The following is a 16,537-nucleotide window of genomic DNA, read 5'->3' as shown; positions in this document are numbered from 1 at the left end:
GTTGAGGAGGAACTTCTTCACCCAAAGGGTCGTGAATCTATGGAATACCCTGCCCAGTGAAGCAGTTCAGTCTACCTTGTTGAATGTTTTTAAGGCAAAGGTAGATAGATTTTCAAATAGTAATGGAATTAAGGATGATGGTGAGTGGGCGGGCAAATGGAGCTGAGTATGTGAGAAGGTCAGCCATGACCTTATTGAATGGCAGAGCAGGCTTGATGGGTCAGATGGCCTACTTCCGCTCTTATTTCTTAGGTTCTTATGTGTTCTCCCCAACAGTGTTGTCTGACCTGCTGAGTGCTGTGCAGCATTTTTGAGCGAACTTTCAAATGTTGCATTTCAGAGTTGATTTTAAACACTGTACCTGACCAAAGTGCTGAGGTTTGTGAAATCATCCACTTCCACTTTGAGAATTCTATTGCGGTCAAGATGCATCTCAGATATTGAACTTGGCAGGTCTTGAAAACAAATCAAATAAAGAGCATGAACATACTGACGGTTAATAAATGACTTACACGGGACTCTTTGCTTACTCTAGTTTGATACCAAATATTTAATTCAGCAGTGTCATTGGTAATGGTTAACTCATAACCAATTTAGTCTTAAATTATTAAGAAGTACCCTGAACAGCAAAATATCCAACAGCCCTCACCTTTTGGAATTTCAGAAAGCCCTGTCTCAGTAATCCGGAGATATGACAAAGTTTTCAACCCTTGAAAGGCTCCTTTCGCAATTCCTTTTGGCATGAGTGGATTTCTACTCAATTCTATAGAGATGAGAGACATTTGTTAAGGAAGTTAAATCTTTCACTGGGTATGGTTATTTTTCAAGCTCTGAAAGTACTATTAACATCACTTAGAACATGTCTCAAATACCTATTAAAATTTTAAAATCTATTGTGGGTTCTCTTTCCATTATTACTTCTGGAAGTCTCCTTCATCCTCTCAATCATTCTTTTGGGAATAATTCCAAGTTTATTTTCTGTAGTTACTGATTTAGCAGCCAATGGAAATAATTCTTCCCTATTTAACTTTACATTGAACATTCCAAAAAAGATTTCCTCATGATAATCACTGTTTCAAGGGGAAAGAGAAGGTGTTTAAATCTTTCTTCATAATGAAGGCCTCTCAGCCTTGCTGTATATGCTCTCCAGGGACTTTAACATTTGTTCCAGAACAGGACATGCAAAATAGGCTGCCATATGTCTTTTGAGAAGATTTAATGCAGCATGCATGGACTGCTTTCTTCCAACAGAATATCTGCAATTCAAATAACCACGGATTCATTTAAAATCATTTCCTTTCTGTAGATGTCGCTGGTTGTCATAAAGATAACTGTGCAGAATTACTAAACTAACAGCCCAGGTTCTCCAATGGCCCAATAGTCATTTCTACAGCATCCATCTGGAAATCCCAATACAGCTGACAAGGGAATTTTCCAGGAAGTTGAAACCATAGAACATAGAACATAGAACATAGAACATTACAGCGCAGTACAGGCCCTTCGGCCCTCGATGTTGCGCCGACCTGTGAAACCAATCTGAAGCCCATCTAACCTAAACTATTCCATTATCATCCATATGTTTATCCAATGACCATTTAAATGCCCTAATATTACAATTTTCTTCTATATCCAGAAGTCTAATCACGTACAACTGATACCATTATACAATTAACATTACACAATGATTTGGTTAGCCTGTATATCATTGATGACTGCTCCGTGTTTCTACTAGGACTGGACCCACAGGATTGCATCATTACCCAATCTTTTAATTTCTGATAATCATGACAATTGTGGGATTGCTATTGCCCAGTACACCCAGTAGGACTCCCTGCGCTACGTTAACCCTAGACCAATTGCTTTTCTTTGAATTGCAATTGTCAGTTCTCTTATGTTCACCTGAGAGAGAAGATGGGATCTCCATTTAACGTGAGGGTAGTTTGTATGGTGAACTGCAAGAGGAAGTGGTAGATGCAGTTACAGTTATGACATTTAAAAGACATTTGGAATAGGAAAGATTTAGAGGGATATGGGCCAAATGCAGGCAAGTGGGACTAGTTTAGTTTGGGAAACTTGGTCAGCATAGACTAGTTGGACTGAAAGGTCTGTTCCATACCATATGTCTCCACAACTCTATGACCTAATTAGATCTACCTGTTCATTGGTCTCTGATTCTGATATCCATCAGCTAGAACAGAGATTATGAACGACAAAGTGGACTGGCCGAAGAAAAATGTTTTTGCAGCATATTTCTAAAGTTGCAAATGGAAAGGCATCTTAGGGGAGAAATTCTTCTTGCCAAATCAAAGCCAGGCAAGAAAAATCAGAGATAGTAAGAACTGCCGATGCTGGAGTCAGAGATAATACAGTGTGAAGCTAGAGGAACACAACAGGCTAGGCAGCACCAGAGGAGCAGGAAAGCTGACGTTTCGGGTCGGGACCCTTCTTCAGAAGAAGTGTCTTTCTGAAGAAGGGTCCCGAACTGAAACGTCAACTTTCCTGCTCCTCTTATGCTGCCTGGCTTGCTGTATTTCTCCAGGCAAGAAAAATATCTTGATTGAAGAAAAAAAGAATATTTAATCAAAATTCAGTTATGGTCATAAGAATGACTGACCAACGTACAAATCTTCCCATTCCGTAAAGGCAGTATAAAGAAGGAGGTGAGAGCTGTTTATAAGATATGTAATGGAAACCTGTAAAATTGAGTGTAAAGTTAATTATTGGTAAAGCAATTATCACACCATGGTTTTGAAGGAAAGGAGATAAATGAAGGACTTCTCCCAAACTTATCAGTGAATCATAATTTTTAGAAATCACCAATGCTTCAATTTCTATGAAGCCTAAAGACAGGCTGTTAGGAATGATCAATTTCTATGAGATGATCAATAGCAATAAATTATTAAAATGCCCCAAACCAAATATCTGAACCATTTAATCTCCTAAGTAGGTTCCACTGAACATTGAACAGCACAGCACAGTACAGGCCCTTCAGCCCACGATGTTGTGCCGAACTTTTACACTAAATCTAAGGTCTATCTAACCTCCACCCCTACCTTATACTGTCATCACTGGTGAAATGACTAATGACATTAACCTGAAAATAATGTTCAATATTCTTCAACAAGTATCTAATCAATGATGTCGCGGATTGAGTCTAGAAAGATCTTGCATGGCAGTAACACAAGACTCCAGGCATTTTCATCCACGTTCAAATCTAATGTAATTCATTGACACTTTCAGTTATCATGAATTTGTGGGGTAGTCTAACAATGAAATTGTCATAATATGCTACTATTGATTATGCTTGCTCAAATATATTCACACAAAGCGAGTATTTGCACGATTGAGACATACCGAGGGCGAACATGTTGGACATTCCATCAAAAGGTTTCTTTTTCACAAAGTTTATTTTGTTGTCACATATGTGGAGTTCAAGGAGGCTCTTTGGCATGTTCTCTGGAACGCTACTGATTAGATTCTTGGAAAGATATAGCCTTCTAAGACTGTGAAGTGAGGAAAAGGCCTTGGGATGGATCCTCTGCAGCCTGTTGTTCACAAGAATTAAAATCTAAATTAAATTAGAAACAAACAAACAGAAAATGAATTGAGAATTCATGAACAAACAAGTATGTAATTTTCTGAGTGTGTAGTGGCAGAAAGGACCTCATTCACTGCCAGTGAATATCAGAAAATTTGGGGCTTTCCTTCAGAGTATACTTACAAAATCACCCTAAAAGAAAGAAGTTGATATTATGTTCTATGCAGTCTCAAGACACCTCAAAGTGCTTTACTGCCAATAAGTGTAGTCTCTGTTATAATGTTGGAAATATGACAGCTCATTTGCAAACAGCCCACACATGTAACAATGGCAAGTTAATTTGTTTTAGTAAGTTTAGCTGAGGGACAGACATGGGCCAAGACTCCTCCGTCCTTTTCTGAAATAGTGCCGTGAGATCTTTTACATCAAACTCAGGGGGCAGATGAGGCATTTTATGTGAAAGATGGCATCCCTGATAGTGCAGTGAGTCACGAGTACTGCAATGAACTGTCAGCCTAGACTATGTGCTCAAATCTCCAGAGAGTACCTTGAGATCACAGCCTTCTTTGAGAGTATACCAACGTACCATGTCTCACAGCTACGTGATAGTAAAAGGACCCATTGAAAGCACAGCCTCTGCTCCTCATGTGTTATTAAATTTGCACATACAACAGAATTTAGCAGATAATCTATTCAAATATAGAGCATGACGGTGGTGTAGTGGAAATTTCACATATTCAAATCATGCCAAGGCAGTTGGTGGAATTCAAATTCAATTAATAAATCATGAATAAAAGGCATTAATTGTCATATAAAAAGATTAGTTCACTAATGTCCTTCAGGGAAGAAAATTTGCTCTCCTTGCCTGGTCTGGCCTACTTGTGACTCCAAATTCAAAGCAACATGATTGACTGCATCATCAAAGGCATTCTGTGGATGTAGTTTATTTTGACTTTCAGAAGGTGTCCAATGGTCTAGCTCACAAAAATGATCATTTTTCAAAGTTCAGGAGTATGATGTAGAATAAAGTGTACTCACATACATAAAAATTTATAAATGTAAAGAACGTAAAAGATAAGGGTTAATATAATACAGGATATTACAAATAGAGCTTGGTGTAATTAAATAAAAAAAAAGTCAAAATGGAACTGAAGGGAAGCGATTGTCTCTCAATCATAGATAAGATATTACAGGCTCAGAAATTTTCCAGCCTTGATTGATTAAGATAATACCAGGATTGGGTAATCATGAGTTACAGTTGTTCATAATTTGAGAAGTCATAGTGCTTGAGATGAAAGTGGGAACCTACCTGGGAGGCCTGGTAGGATGCTGGGCCAGGATGCTGGTGTGGCATTTCAACAGTGACCAGTTAAGAGGCCACTGCCTATAGACTGCCATCCAACTGTAAAGGTGCAGGCCCAATAAGAGACCTTGCATTACTATAGTCTCGGCAGCACCTCTGTTGTGGGTAGCCGCTGCTGAGGATGAAGATTTAAGAGAGGGTGTCTCTGCGCTAATGTGCCCTCGAAGGAAGGCTGAATTTATTTATGACCCCGATAGTTGGGAGAGGACACCCACCCCCTTCACTAGGAACTTGCTGTGATATCACCATGATGCAACTGGTAGTCTCCTCACATACAAGTGAGTCCTCCCAACACAGCCAAAATGCTACAGCGGCTGATGTTTTGACTTAATGGAGCACTTAAGTGGCTAAACTGAAACACAGGTGGTGTTGTGGAGGTTTCTGCTGCTTATAATATGCCATGGTGGTGGCAAGGCATTGGGTTCCTCACTGCTCTACCATTAGCAGGCCTCCAAATCTCTCAGGCTATTATTATTGGGCTGTAAAAATTCAGTCCCATAATTCTGAGGGGAAACATGAGAGACTGGGACCATCCCAGTGGAACAGTGAAGGGCTCAGAGGAAAGACATTAAAATTTGCAAAAATAAATAAGGCTTCCTTCTGATTGATTGTGCAGTTAATGGTGGCTGGCCAGCAATTTTTGAAAAAAGTCACTGAGAACATAGAGAAATAATTAGGAAAAATGCTGTTGCAGGATGAAATATCTTTGCCACAGAGAGTGGCTAAGGCAGAGATGATTGCACCTTTTAATGAAAAATTGGATAAACATTTGAAGCAGTGAAAAGGAAAAGATATGGAGAAAGAGCAGAGCAAAGAGATAAATTGGGAACTGTGAGCCAGCACAGAAACAATAGACCATATGTCCTCTTTATGTGCAGTAAACACCTAAAGTGGTAGGTAATGCTGCATAACACCCATTTGGACATACAGTTTAGGATTGTTTATTTCAATCTCTATATTTGCTAAATTAGAATATTTGATGAACTAGAAGCTGTATATCATTGAATAGAAAGAAAACTCCTAAATGAATATTAAGATCGTTCCCTGCTATTTATTTAAGTGGGAGGATTAGTGGCAAAATCCTGTGTCATAAATCAATGGATTATCTCATGGTGCTCAGCTCTATACTAATCATTGCCTAACATGGCTGCTCAGGAGCTCCACTTTGGCATATGGAAGTCTGCCACATTTCCTGCAGAGAAAGACTGTGGGCTGTAGAGGTGCAGGATTCACTGGCCTCCATTATCCCTGGGCTCTCTTCTCCAATAACTGCACTTTTCAATCCTGCTCACACCTTCCAGTGATCTTCCTGTCAGTTCCAAGAAGTCACAGTCATCACAACGGACAAGAGACTGCAAAATACCAGGTTCATTGCAGTCAATGGGATTATTTTAGTCAGTTTACTCACCTGAAGGTTCTTCAGATATTTGAAGTCATTTTCCTTTAGCTCCCTGATCTTGTTATTCTGAAGATCCAGCACAGTAGTCTCAGGTAGGATATATGCAGGTACTTTGGCAAGACCTACAGCAGGAAAAGACTATCTTAAACAATTTTAATCTTTTTTCTCTATTTTCCTTACTAGAAGCATGTTAGTTTATAGCACAAAATGTAAATGCATTTATGAACTTAAAGTGTAGCATTAACTTCTGACTGAACTTATGTTTGCATTTGGAATAGAAAATACCATTTGACTATGGAGCTGCCTTCACATCTCACCTTCTCATTATATTTCACTTCACAAATCACAGTGATGGAGGGTGACCAGATTTTCCTATTCTGAATGGGGGAACCTACTGGGTGAAATTACTTACACAGAAACAAGTCCAACGGTAACTGATCAAAACCATTCAGTATAAATGTTCAAACTAGCTTCAAGGTCACTGAAGAAAATAGTTCATGAAATCAGGGAATAGCTTATGGACTTTTTTGTTTGAGACACCCACAGTAAGTATGACAAACAAACACTTCTCTAAATCCTACTGCAGGTTTTCTTTTGCCAATGGAGCTAATGCATTCAAATTATTGTCATAGATCTAGCAGGTGCAGATGAAAATTTGGGATGGTAAAGATTTTCATAATCGATTGAAGAGTACAATCACTAGATTAGAAAGTGTGTCCATGGCTTGCTCACTTCCATGTATTTGATCAGCTTTTCTGCACTTTGCCTCAAAAAGAAAATCCAGAAACACTTGGAGTTGCACACTTACTGCGTTCTGTCTCTGTGTATGTGTGTCTGAATTGTATGGCCACTGTGAACAATTGAAAAATGCACTGCATATTATTGGCATAAAACTCTCAGTTAACCATTGGCCACTCATCCATGAATGCATCATGATGCTTGACTAAAAGCACAGCTATCCATGAGATTGTTGAAACAAAATGAACAGCAGGAAAAAAAAACATTGTTTAATTATGAACTCTGGCTCTCTGATCTCCTCTGTCAATTGTGCAATGATTATTTACACAAAATAAAGAGATTTTAAGCATTTGTAGTTTCTGTTATAGATAATTCAAATGAGCGAGATAATTGATAATTTTATTAACCTGTAGTAAAAGTAGGGTATTTTTGAGGAAGATGGGGGAATTGAATAAATGGCTATTCATTAAATGCATTTTTTAAAATCCACTTTTAGTCACTTGAGAGTTAACTGACTGTACACATTGGCATTAAGAGTTCGAAAGGGTATAGGAGATTGGCAGGATGGCACAACTCAGCCTGGAAGGAATGTGAAGTAAGTTCTGAGTTTACTTTACTAAGGTTTCCCTCATGCGGGCTATGGTTCGTGACACTTCTGAGGTTCGGTGAGCCACAACGACTTTAAATGCTGGTCTGACTGGGTTGAAATTGTGGAGAATTAAGACATGCCTATGTCAGCTCTGTCCCAGGCCAGGTCAGGAGTCCATGGTGTGGGTTCACAACCTGACTCAACCAGCACCATTAACAGGCCCTGGTGAGAATTGGAGAACTTGGGAATCCTAGAATCCTAGAGTCTCCCTGGCTTCATGAAAACCTACCATCAGCACCTCTATTTTTATATAACCTTTCAATCATTATTTTTACAATGAAAGAAACTTTACAATTGAATTTTATCCTTAAATTTAATACCTTAGCAGGCTTTTATAGTGTGTGTTCTTTTCTCATAAAATAAATTATTCATGGTACTGCTTAGGTGATAGGTGTTGTGTACACCCAACCCTGTCCTCTGGATTTGGTATTCATGATGCTCAGTTCTTTGTGAAGCTATGTATCTGCAGAGTGACAAGCTTCTTTCTGTTATGATACAATAGAGCTACTACTGTCCACTACTTCTTTGAATTTGCTGAATCTCCTCTCACGTCGCTTTGATCACTAGTGCTCAGCATCTTTTCTCTTTGGTTCTTGTGCATTTGCTGCATGTTCTAGCACGTGAAGTATGAAAGAACTAAGTATTAGATCAAACCCCAAGGGAATTTCTCAGCTCTATCTTGTCTCTTGGAGCTTCCATCTCAGAGATAACTATGAAGTTCTCATGACTATTTGGAGGCTGAGGGGTCACCTTACAGATGTTCATAAAATCATGAGGGGCATGAATATGGTGAACAGACGAGGTCTTTACCCCAAAACTAGATGGCATAGATTTAAGGTGAGATGGGGAAAGATTTAAAAGAGACCTAAGGAGCAACATTTTCATGAAGAGAGTGGTATATGTATGGAATGAACTGCCAGAGAAAGTGGTGGAGGCTGGTACAATTACAACATTTAAAAGACATCTGGATGGTTAATGAATAAGAAGGGGTTACAGGGATATGGCCCAAATACTGGCAAATGGGGCTAGATTAATTTAGGATATCTGGTCAGCTTGGACAAGTTGGGCTGAAGAGTCTGTTTCTGTGCAGTATGACTCTATGAGGCTATGATTCTGTAAATGTGTACACCAACCACCGTGTCAACTTCACAATGCAATTTTCTGTGTTTAGCTTGACACCAGCTTTTCTGATTCTCTCTTGCCTGCACAGATGGCAACCATGATATTTTTCAATCATGCCACAGCCCTGGATATCATTATCTAAGCTCAGCCCGACATTGTACTCTTTCTATGTGTCATCTTATTTCCTCTGGAACATATCTTGACTAAACATAAATTCAAAAGATAGACACAGGAATTTGGACTGCCAAATGGATACCTTGAATGTTATCAACTGTGAAGATTGTTTGGCAAGCTTTATGTGCTAGCAGCTATTTCTGACACTAAGCTTGCTTTTAGCCCTGGCAGTGTTGGTGTGATTTCTTCTGGATTTGAAATAGAGCAGAGATTCTTCTTTATTTTTCAATAAGGTCACTGGAATCCAAGAGATTTTGTAGTTTCACATTTGTCTTCCTTCTCACAATAATGGACCTTAATAACTTTAGATCCACTGTCAATCTGGCAAACACTCCCACATTTTTCCATCCTTTGAAATTTTTATCAGACATTACTTTTAATTTTATTGATACTTTATTAGGGTTTATAGAGTCATACAGCACAGAGATAGATCCTTTGGTCCAACCAATCCATGCTGACTATAGTCCCAAACTAAACTAGTCCCACCTGCCCAAGCTTGGCCCATATCCCTCCAAACATTTCTTACTCATGTACTTATCCAAATATCATTTAAATGTTATAACTATACCCACATCCACCACTTCCTCTGCAAGTTCATTCCACACGGAAACCATTCTCTGTGCAGAAGAGTTGTCGCTCATGTTCTTTTTAAATCTTTCTCCTCTCCCCTTAAAAATATGACCCTAGCCTTGAAATTCCCACCATAAGGAAAAGGCACCCGCCATTCTCCGGATTGAATAATTATTTTCATCAATAGATCAACAATGATGTGATATCCAAAATCTTCAAAGTATCCAATCATTTCATCAAAATGCATTGTGTACTTTTGCACCAGGTTTTTGATTGGGTGGTGAATTTCAGTGGATATACTACCTTCAACCCTTAGTGGTGCTTTGTTCACCTCATGGCTTACTGAGATCAAATACAACTCTCCACATCTTCTTCACCATAGAACAGCATGACCGTCTGTAATGTGGAACGTATAGCTAAAGTCTCTCGCTTTGTAAGATCCCTGGTGTCAAATTTCAGGTCCACACTATGCTGGCAGCAAATTATTACTCATTTTCAGAGAATATTGGTTTGGGTAACCATTTTCTTTCAAACTTTCAGGCTAAATCCTTTGGTACAGCTTGGATGAGATGATATTAAGTTTGTTTCAATATCAATCTTCAGCTTCAGAATTGTTGTGATGGGATTAGTTTTCGCCCTCATCCTGATCTGAGTGATTGGATGAATTTCTTTTCTTTGGGAACTGTTGCATCCAGACATTCCATGCAATTGAATGGTTCCAATGTCTATTGTTTTCTCAAGCATAACAATATCCTCAAGGGTACAGATGTTTTGATTTCTTTCCTGTTTATCATTCTGTTGCTTGGCCTTTGATAACTTTTTTTATCATCTTTATTCTTTGATTGCACATCCTTTCTCAATGATTGGGCTTTTCACAGGGTCTCTAATTTGATCCGTATGTGAGACATTTCCTCCTGTCATTGAATTTATGTGGTTGTCCAAATCTTCTACACATCTTTCTTTTAATCTGAGATGCATTCTTACGTTGCTGTTTCTGTATTCATCTTTGTTGCCTTTCTCTTAGGCTAGCTGTTTACATGGTTAGCATCATCACCTGTCTGTTTGTGACTTCATGTTGTCTGGCAGTGCGAGCAGCCTGAAGGGTCTAGGCCCGAAACGTCAGCCTTCCTGTTCCTATGATGCTGCTTGGCCTGCTGTGTTCATCCAGCTCTACACCTTGTTATCTGCAATATTGTGTGCTTGTCTTTTCCAATCTGATTTCTTTTTTACATTAGGGCTTGCAGAGTGCTAAAAGAGTTGATCTGTCAGCACTGTCAGCTATCCTTCCATTGAATTTATATTTTTTGGTTATGTTTTTCAATCTCATCGTAAGAATTGTCAACAGGTTCACCTGGCTACTCCCTAAAGTTCTAAAATTCTTATCAGTGGATGATTTGTAAATGACTGTTGAATTTCTCAAAAGCCTGGGTTTTTACTGTCATCCTCATCCATTTTACCAGCTGTTGAAATGACCTAAACCTTTCTGTCCTGACTACAAAAAAATGTAGCTGATTCTTTTCTCTTTATTCATGTCTTTTAGAAATCTGTTGGCTTGTTTTAACTTTTTAAATGCCTCCATGACATCATCAATCTGTCAAGCTCTGGCAGAGTGAAGCTTTCCATTTATTTCCATGTCGACAGTGATTTTATTCTTGCACAATTAACTTAGTTTTTTTAATCTCTCTGGCAGTAATTCTGTTTGATTTTTCCTTAATTTAATTCAGAGGTTAATTCGGGGTTTTGCTCAGAAACACCTTCTGCTGCTATTATCTACTGAGAGTCCCAGAAAGTTGAATTAATCTTACTTCTCGACACAAATCCTGGAGTGTTTTTCCAGATTTACCATGTGTTGTGGAACATTATTCTAATATTTTGGTAGTGGATAATTCTAGATATACATGCGCATACATGCGCACAAAACATTTTGGAAAATATATTCATTATAATATCACAGGCGGATAAATTCTGGCTTCTGCCAATATTGGGTTCAGTAATAATGATTATCAAAGCTGAAGTTGTTTGCTTCAGAGAAAAGAAGGCTGAGAGGAAATTTGATGGAGGTCTTCAAAATCAGGAAAGATCTGGACAGAGTAGATAGAGAAACCATTTCTATTAGTAGAAGGATTGAGAACCAGGGGACAACAATTTAAGTTGAAGATAAAAGAACCAACATAAACATGAGAAGAAACTTTATCACATAGCAAGTGGTTAGGATCTGGAGTGCACTGCCTGACAATGAAATGAAGAAAGCTTCAATCATTGCTTTCGAAAAGGATCTGGATATAATTATCTGAGAAAGATTTTCTAGTGCTATGGGGAAAGACAGAGACTGGGACTAATTTAGGAATCTATAGAGACTGGTGCAGTAGAGATGGTGTCAAATGTGTCCCTCTGTGCTGTAACCATTCCATGGTTCTATGAATCAACAAGATGTCTTTCAATTATCTTTTAAATATGGGCCAATGGTCCTCTGAAACTCAATTTCTTAAACATTGGTAAAAAAAGACAGAAAGCCATTTGCCTGCTCTCATCCTGACTGAAATGCAAGAAAACTAATTTAGAGAAGAAGCAACAATTAATACATTATGAGAAGAGGATGTTGATCTCTTGGATTTTAGTTGGCATGGAGATACAGCAAGGTACTGTTAATTGTCATAATTAACTAATTAAATTCAAATCAGCCCTTTGGTTCACCCAGATTGCACAGAATATTACTCCATAAAATTATTGCAATGAAGGGGTATAATTTAAACTCTTTGATGTTTTATTGAAAATTACAATAATATGATAAAGTTTAGTTTATTAAATATTTTATAGGTTCTTAAATGTCCATTGACGCTGTACCACTGATTGAACAGTTTTCTATCTTAAACTCAAAACAACTGGTGAATGTTTCAAGTCTCTTATAACTCTTAGACTCAAAAACACTAACTGTTTTTCTCTCTCTACAAATGCTGCCAGACCTGGCAAGTTTCTCCAGCATTTTCTCATTTCATTTCAGACTTCCTGCATCCGTAACATTTCACTTTGATTAAAATAGGAATGCTCAGTTTGTGTTTATTTCTCTTTTACAAATGTGACTTTTGGTTGATTCAAACAGGAAGAGAGAAAGCAGTAAAACCACTTTTAAAGTTTATTAAAACTGCGTGCCACAAAAAAGTAATATCTGTCAATCAAAGTTGACTGTAGTCCTATTGAGGTTTACAGTCTAGTCAGGCTACACTGGATGATGACAGAAACATATGGGGAAGAAAGGAACATGGGGAAAGTGTTGATGAGAGTTTAAATTAACGTTTTAGTGCTTTGTTCTCAAAAGAGGGTAGTGAGCATTAACTTAGTGTTAGATTTCAACTGACATTTGAAATTTTAATCCTGGGATACATAAACTGTCATTGCCTCAGCTAAACAAGTTAGAACAAGCTGGGGGCAAGAAATGCTTTATGAACTAGACAGGAAAGTAACCTTTTAATATTCAGTTTACTTGCCTAACTGTATACAAAGTAGCTTTATGAATTTTCATCAGGGCAACACAGACTCATTGTACGGCAGACACTAGGGTGAAGTAATAAAGTCTAATTTGAATCATGTCCATTAGAAAGTAATTCTGCTTTCTGTGTAAACAGGATTTTAGGCAGCGCTAAGATGATAGTCAACATATTTTTGAAGTTATGTGTTCTCCCACAATTAGTCACTTTCCATATTTTCTTCAAAACAGCATGGAGTTGACACTGTCTGAGTATGGTAATAGTTAGAATAGTAATTTAATTCACTGTGCAACATGACTGTTTTTGGTTTTAAAAGGAAATTGCCCAGTACAGCTACTGTCAAGTTTCTCCCAGATCATATTAACTACTGTTACAATATTGGTACTTTGTTCATTTTTTCCAGCTATAACATCCTCAGAGTTTATGTTTTCTAAAAATCTGTTGCTGATTAACGGAAGGGAGGAGCCTGTAGAAATGCAATAGAATTTAATGGTTGTGTTTTACAAGTGCCATCTTTTCATAGTTCAATCCTCTTGCAGGTCATCAATCTTGTATTTAATGTAACATAGAAAGGTCACTAATTTCTGAATGGTCCATTTTAAATTGCTCTGCCGTTTATGGGTATCCCTTCAGTTGTCTGGACTTTAACCTCAGGAATACCCTCCCTAAACTTCTCCACCTCTCTATCGTGTTGTATGAATACAAGTTGTTGTTTAAATAGTCCCAAATGCCAGCATGTGCTGGTAACAATCACATTTTTCCATTCTAAATATAGAGTATTCTTGGAAAAGCATGCAGACAGTCTCAGTCCTCTATTCTACATCAGCCCACAGCTGATAGATTGATAGCTGATAGCTAATATAGAGTTTTATGAAATCATGAGGGGCATAGATACGGTGGATAGCCAAGGTCTTTTCCCAAGGGTTGGGGAGCCCAGAACTAAAAGGCATAGGTTTGAGGTGAGAAGGGACCTAAAGGGCAACTTTTCACACAGAGGATGGTGTATGTATGGAATGAGCTGCCAGATGATGTCACGGAGGCAGGTACAATTACAATATTTAAAAGGCATCTGGATGGATATATGAATTGAAGGGCTTAGAGGGATGGACCAAATGCTGGCAAATGGGACTAGATTAATTTAGCATATCTGGTCAGCGTGGACAAGTTGGACTGAAGGGTCTATTTCCATGCTGTACAGCTCCACGACTCTATGACTCTTTCCACTGTGGTCATGTGACACAAAGCTAAAAATCAGATCTGCAGAGACAGTGCATTTTACCAAGCATGTTAAAATGACCCCTTGTCCTGCTGAATCAAGAATCGAAAGCCTGTGAAAATACAATTAGAAACACCAAAATGGAGTTCAGTTCTGGCAGATGATGGGCATGAGGATCAGTATCTCGTGATTTTCACAACTTGCTAACCACCACATACTTGTGATGGATCGTGGAACTAGTGAGGATACCTTTGACAATCACGTGTCATAGTATTCACATCACTCAGTGACAATTTAACGATAAAACTAGAAGACATCGGTACATTATTCGTGCTAAAGAATAAAGTTGATTTTTAGTCGAATAGTGAATTAATAAGATGTATAAACAAAAATAAATTTGCTGGAAAAGCTCAGCAGCTCTGGCAGCATCTGTGAAGGAAAAAGCAGTGTTAACGTTGCGGGTCCGTTCTGAGGAAGGGTCACCGGACCTGAAACGTTAACTCTGTTTTTACCTTCGCAGATGCTGCCAGACCTGCTGAGCTTTTCCAGCAACTTTGTTTTTGTTCCTGATTTGCAGCAACCGCAGTTCTTTTGGTTTTTAATAAGATGTACAGGTTGTTCTGCAACTGTGCTACTAATGTGAAGGTTTAGTATTGTGCTGAGGTGGCATTTTCTGAAATTCTGAGAGGAGATAGGCCAAAATTCAACTTAGCTCAGAAACAGGATCACTGCCTTTAGTCACCACTTAGCAAACAGTGTGTGTTTTACTAAATTAGAAAAAAGGTAAGGTCTAGGTATTTCCATAATCAACATGTTATTATATATCTCTGGAGTAGGTAAGACTTGAACTCAGGCCTCCTGGTTCAAGGGTAGGGACATTACCACTGCACAACAACAGCCCTTAATCAATTAAGCGCTAAGTTATGATGCCTATTGAACTTTTCTCATTGCTTAGTCTCAGAGCAAAAAAAGAAGTGCTTGAGCAAGATACTGATTGATACTGAATTTACCACAACATAAGACAATGAGAGACAAAAGAAAAAGTAGGGAGATTCGAAGAGTTAGATATGAGATTTCTACAGTAATAAATGAATCTTTGTTCCCAGTGATATCCAACAGAAGTATTTTTGTCCTCAATATCCTCCTGTTCTCAAAGCCGGAGATCTTTTCTGAATTGGCTTCATTTATGTTGGACATGAAATAAACACAATACCGGCCTTGTCCACTTTCACATCTACTCTGTCTTCATACAGATGGTGTATGCTTTCCTTACCTAAATTAGAACACTGCACCACGCTCATGTGACAGCGACACCTGGGCGGACATTTGTATTGATAGATGACAGGGATCTCAGGAGTTGGTCCAACTGCAGATCCTTGTTCCTCTCCAACGAAGTCAAAGAAACTGGACTGTTTGAAGGGTTTTGCCTGGCAGAGCATGAAAGCCACGAGACAGGATATGAAGACCTGAATAGCTCCACTCATGGTAACTGTAAAGAAGCGAATGTCAGGATTTCAGCATCTGAGTTGTTTCTGCTCGTACAAGTCTAATATCCCATATAAACCCCTGCAACAACACTTCAGATATCTTAAACATACATTGCTGCACAAAACATGATTGTATATCATTTACTTGATGTAATTTTATGCCCACACTTATACACTTCTCTCTCATCCTTTGTTTAAATTGATGCTTTCACAGGATGTGGGCATTACTAGCAAGACTGGCATTGTTGTTCAACCCTAAATGCCCCTGTACTGAAACAAAAAAACGCAGATCAGACAGCACCCATGGAGAGAAAGCAAGCTTACATTTCAAGACTAGATGACTCTTCATCTGAGCTGCCTTGTACTGAATGGTCACTGAGAGGACAGTTGGAAGTCAATCACATTGTTGTGAATCTGGAGTCAATGTAGGTCAGACCATGTAAGGACAACAGTTTACTTTCCCTAAAAGGCATGAGTGAACCAGGTGGATTTTTATGACAATTGATGATAGTTTCATAGAAACATTGAAAATAGTTGCAGGAGTAGGCTGTCTGGTCCTTCGAGCCTGTGCCACCATTCAATATGATCATGGCTGATCATGCAATCTCAGTATCCAATTCCTGCTTTGTCTCCATACTCCTTGATCCCTTTAGGCACAAAGGCCACATCCAGCTCCCTTCTGAATACGTCTAGTGAACAGGCCCCAACAGCTTTCTGTAGGAGACAATTCTCTGAATGATGAAATTCTTCCTCATCTCAGTCCTGAATCCTTTCCCCCTAGTCTTAGACTGCAACC

At 38.6% G+C, this 16,537-nt stretch overlaps 1 protein-coding gene across 3 annotated transcripts in view; it reads right to left on the bottom strand.

Annotated features, from left to right (window-relative positions):
• LOC109937343 (decorin-like) overlaps positions 1-16,537 on the bottom strand; it is a 140,246-nt gene that overhangs the window by 15,852 nt on the left and 107,857 nt on the right. For all 3 annotated transcript variants that reach the window (XM_048612021.1, XM_048612022.1, XM_048612020.1), the window contains exons 2-6: positions 15,528-15,743; positions 6,310-6,422; positions 3,355-3,568; positions 650-763; positions 362-455 (exon numbers count right to left, since the gene is read on the bottom strand). In XM_048612021.1, the coding sequence (XP_048467978.1) occupies positions 362-455; positions 650-763; positions 3,355-3,568; positions 6,310-6,422; positions 15,528-15,738 (746 nt within the window). In that variant the 5' untranslated portion in view covers positions 15,739-15,743. The remainder of the gene's footprint in view (positions 1-361; positions 456-649; positions 764-3,354; positions 3,569-6,309; positions 6,423-15,527; positions 15,744-16,537) is intronic.

Source organism: Rhincodon typus, chromosome 25, assembly GCF_021869965.1.
Source record: "Rhincodon typus isolate 14 chromosome 25, sRhiTyp1.1, whole genome shotgun sequence".
Classification (NCBI taxonomy): Eukaryota; Metazoa; Chordata; class Chondrichthyes; order Orectolobiformes; family Rhincodontidae; genus Rhincodon; species Rhincodon typus.
This window is presented reverse-complemented; position numbering and strand designations above follow the sequence as displayed.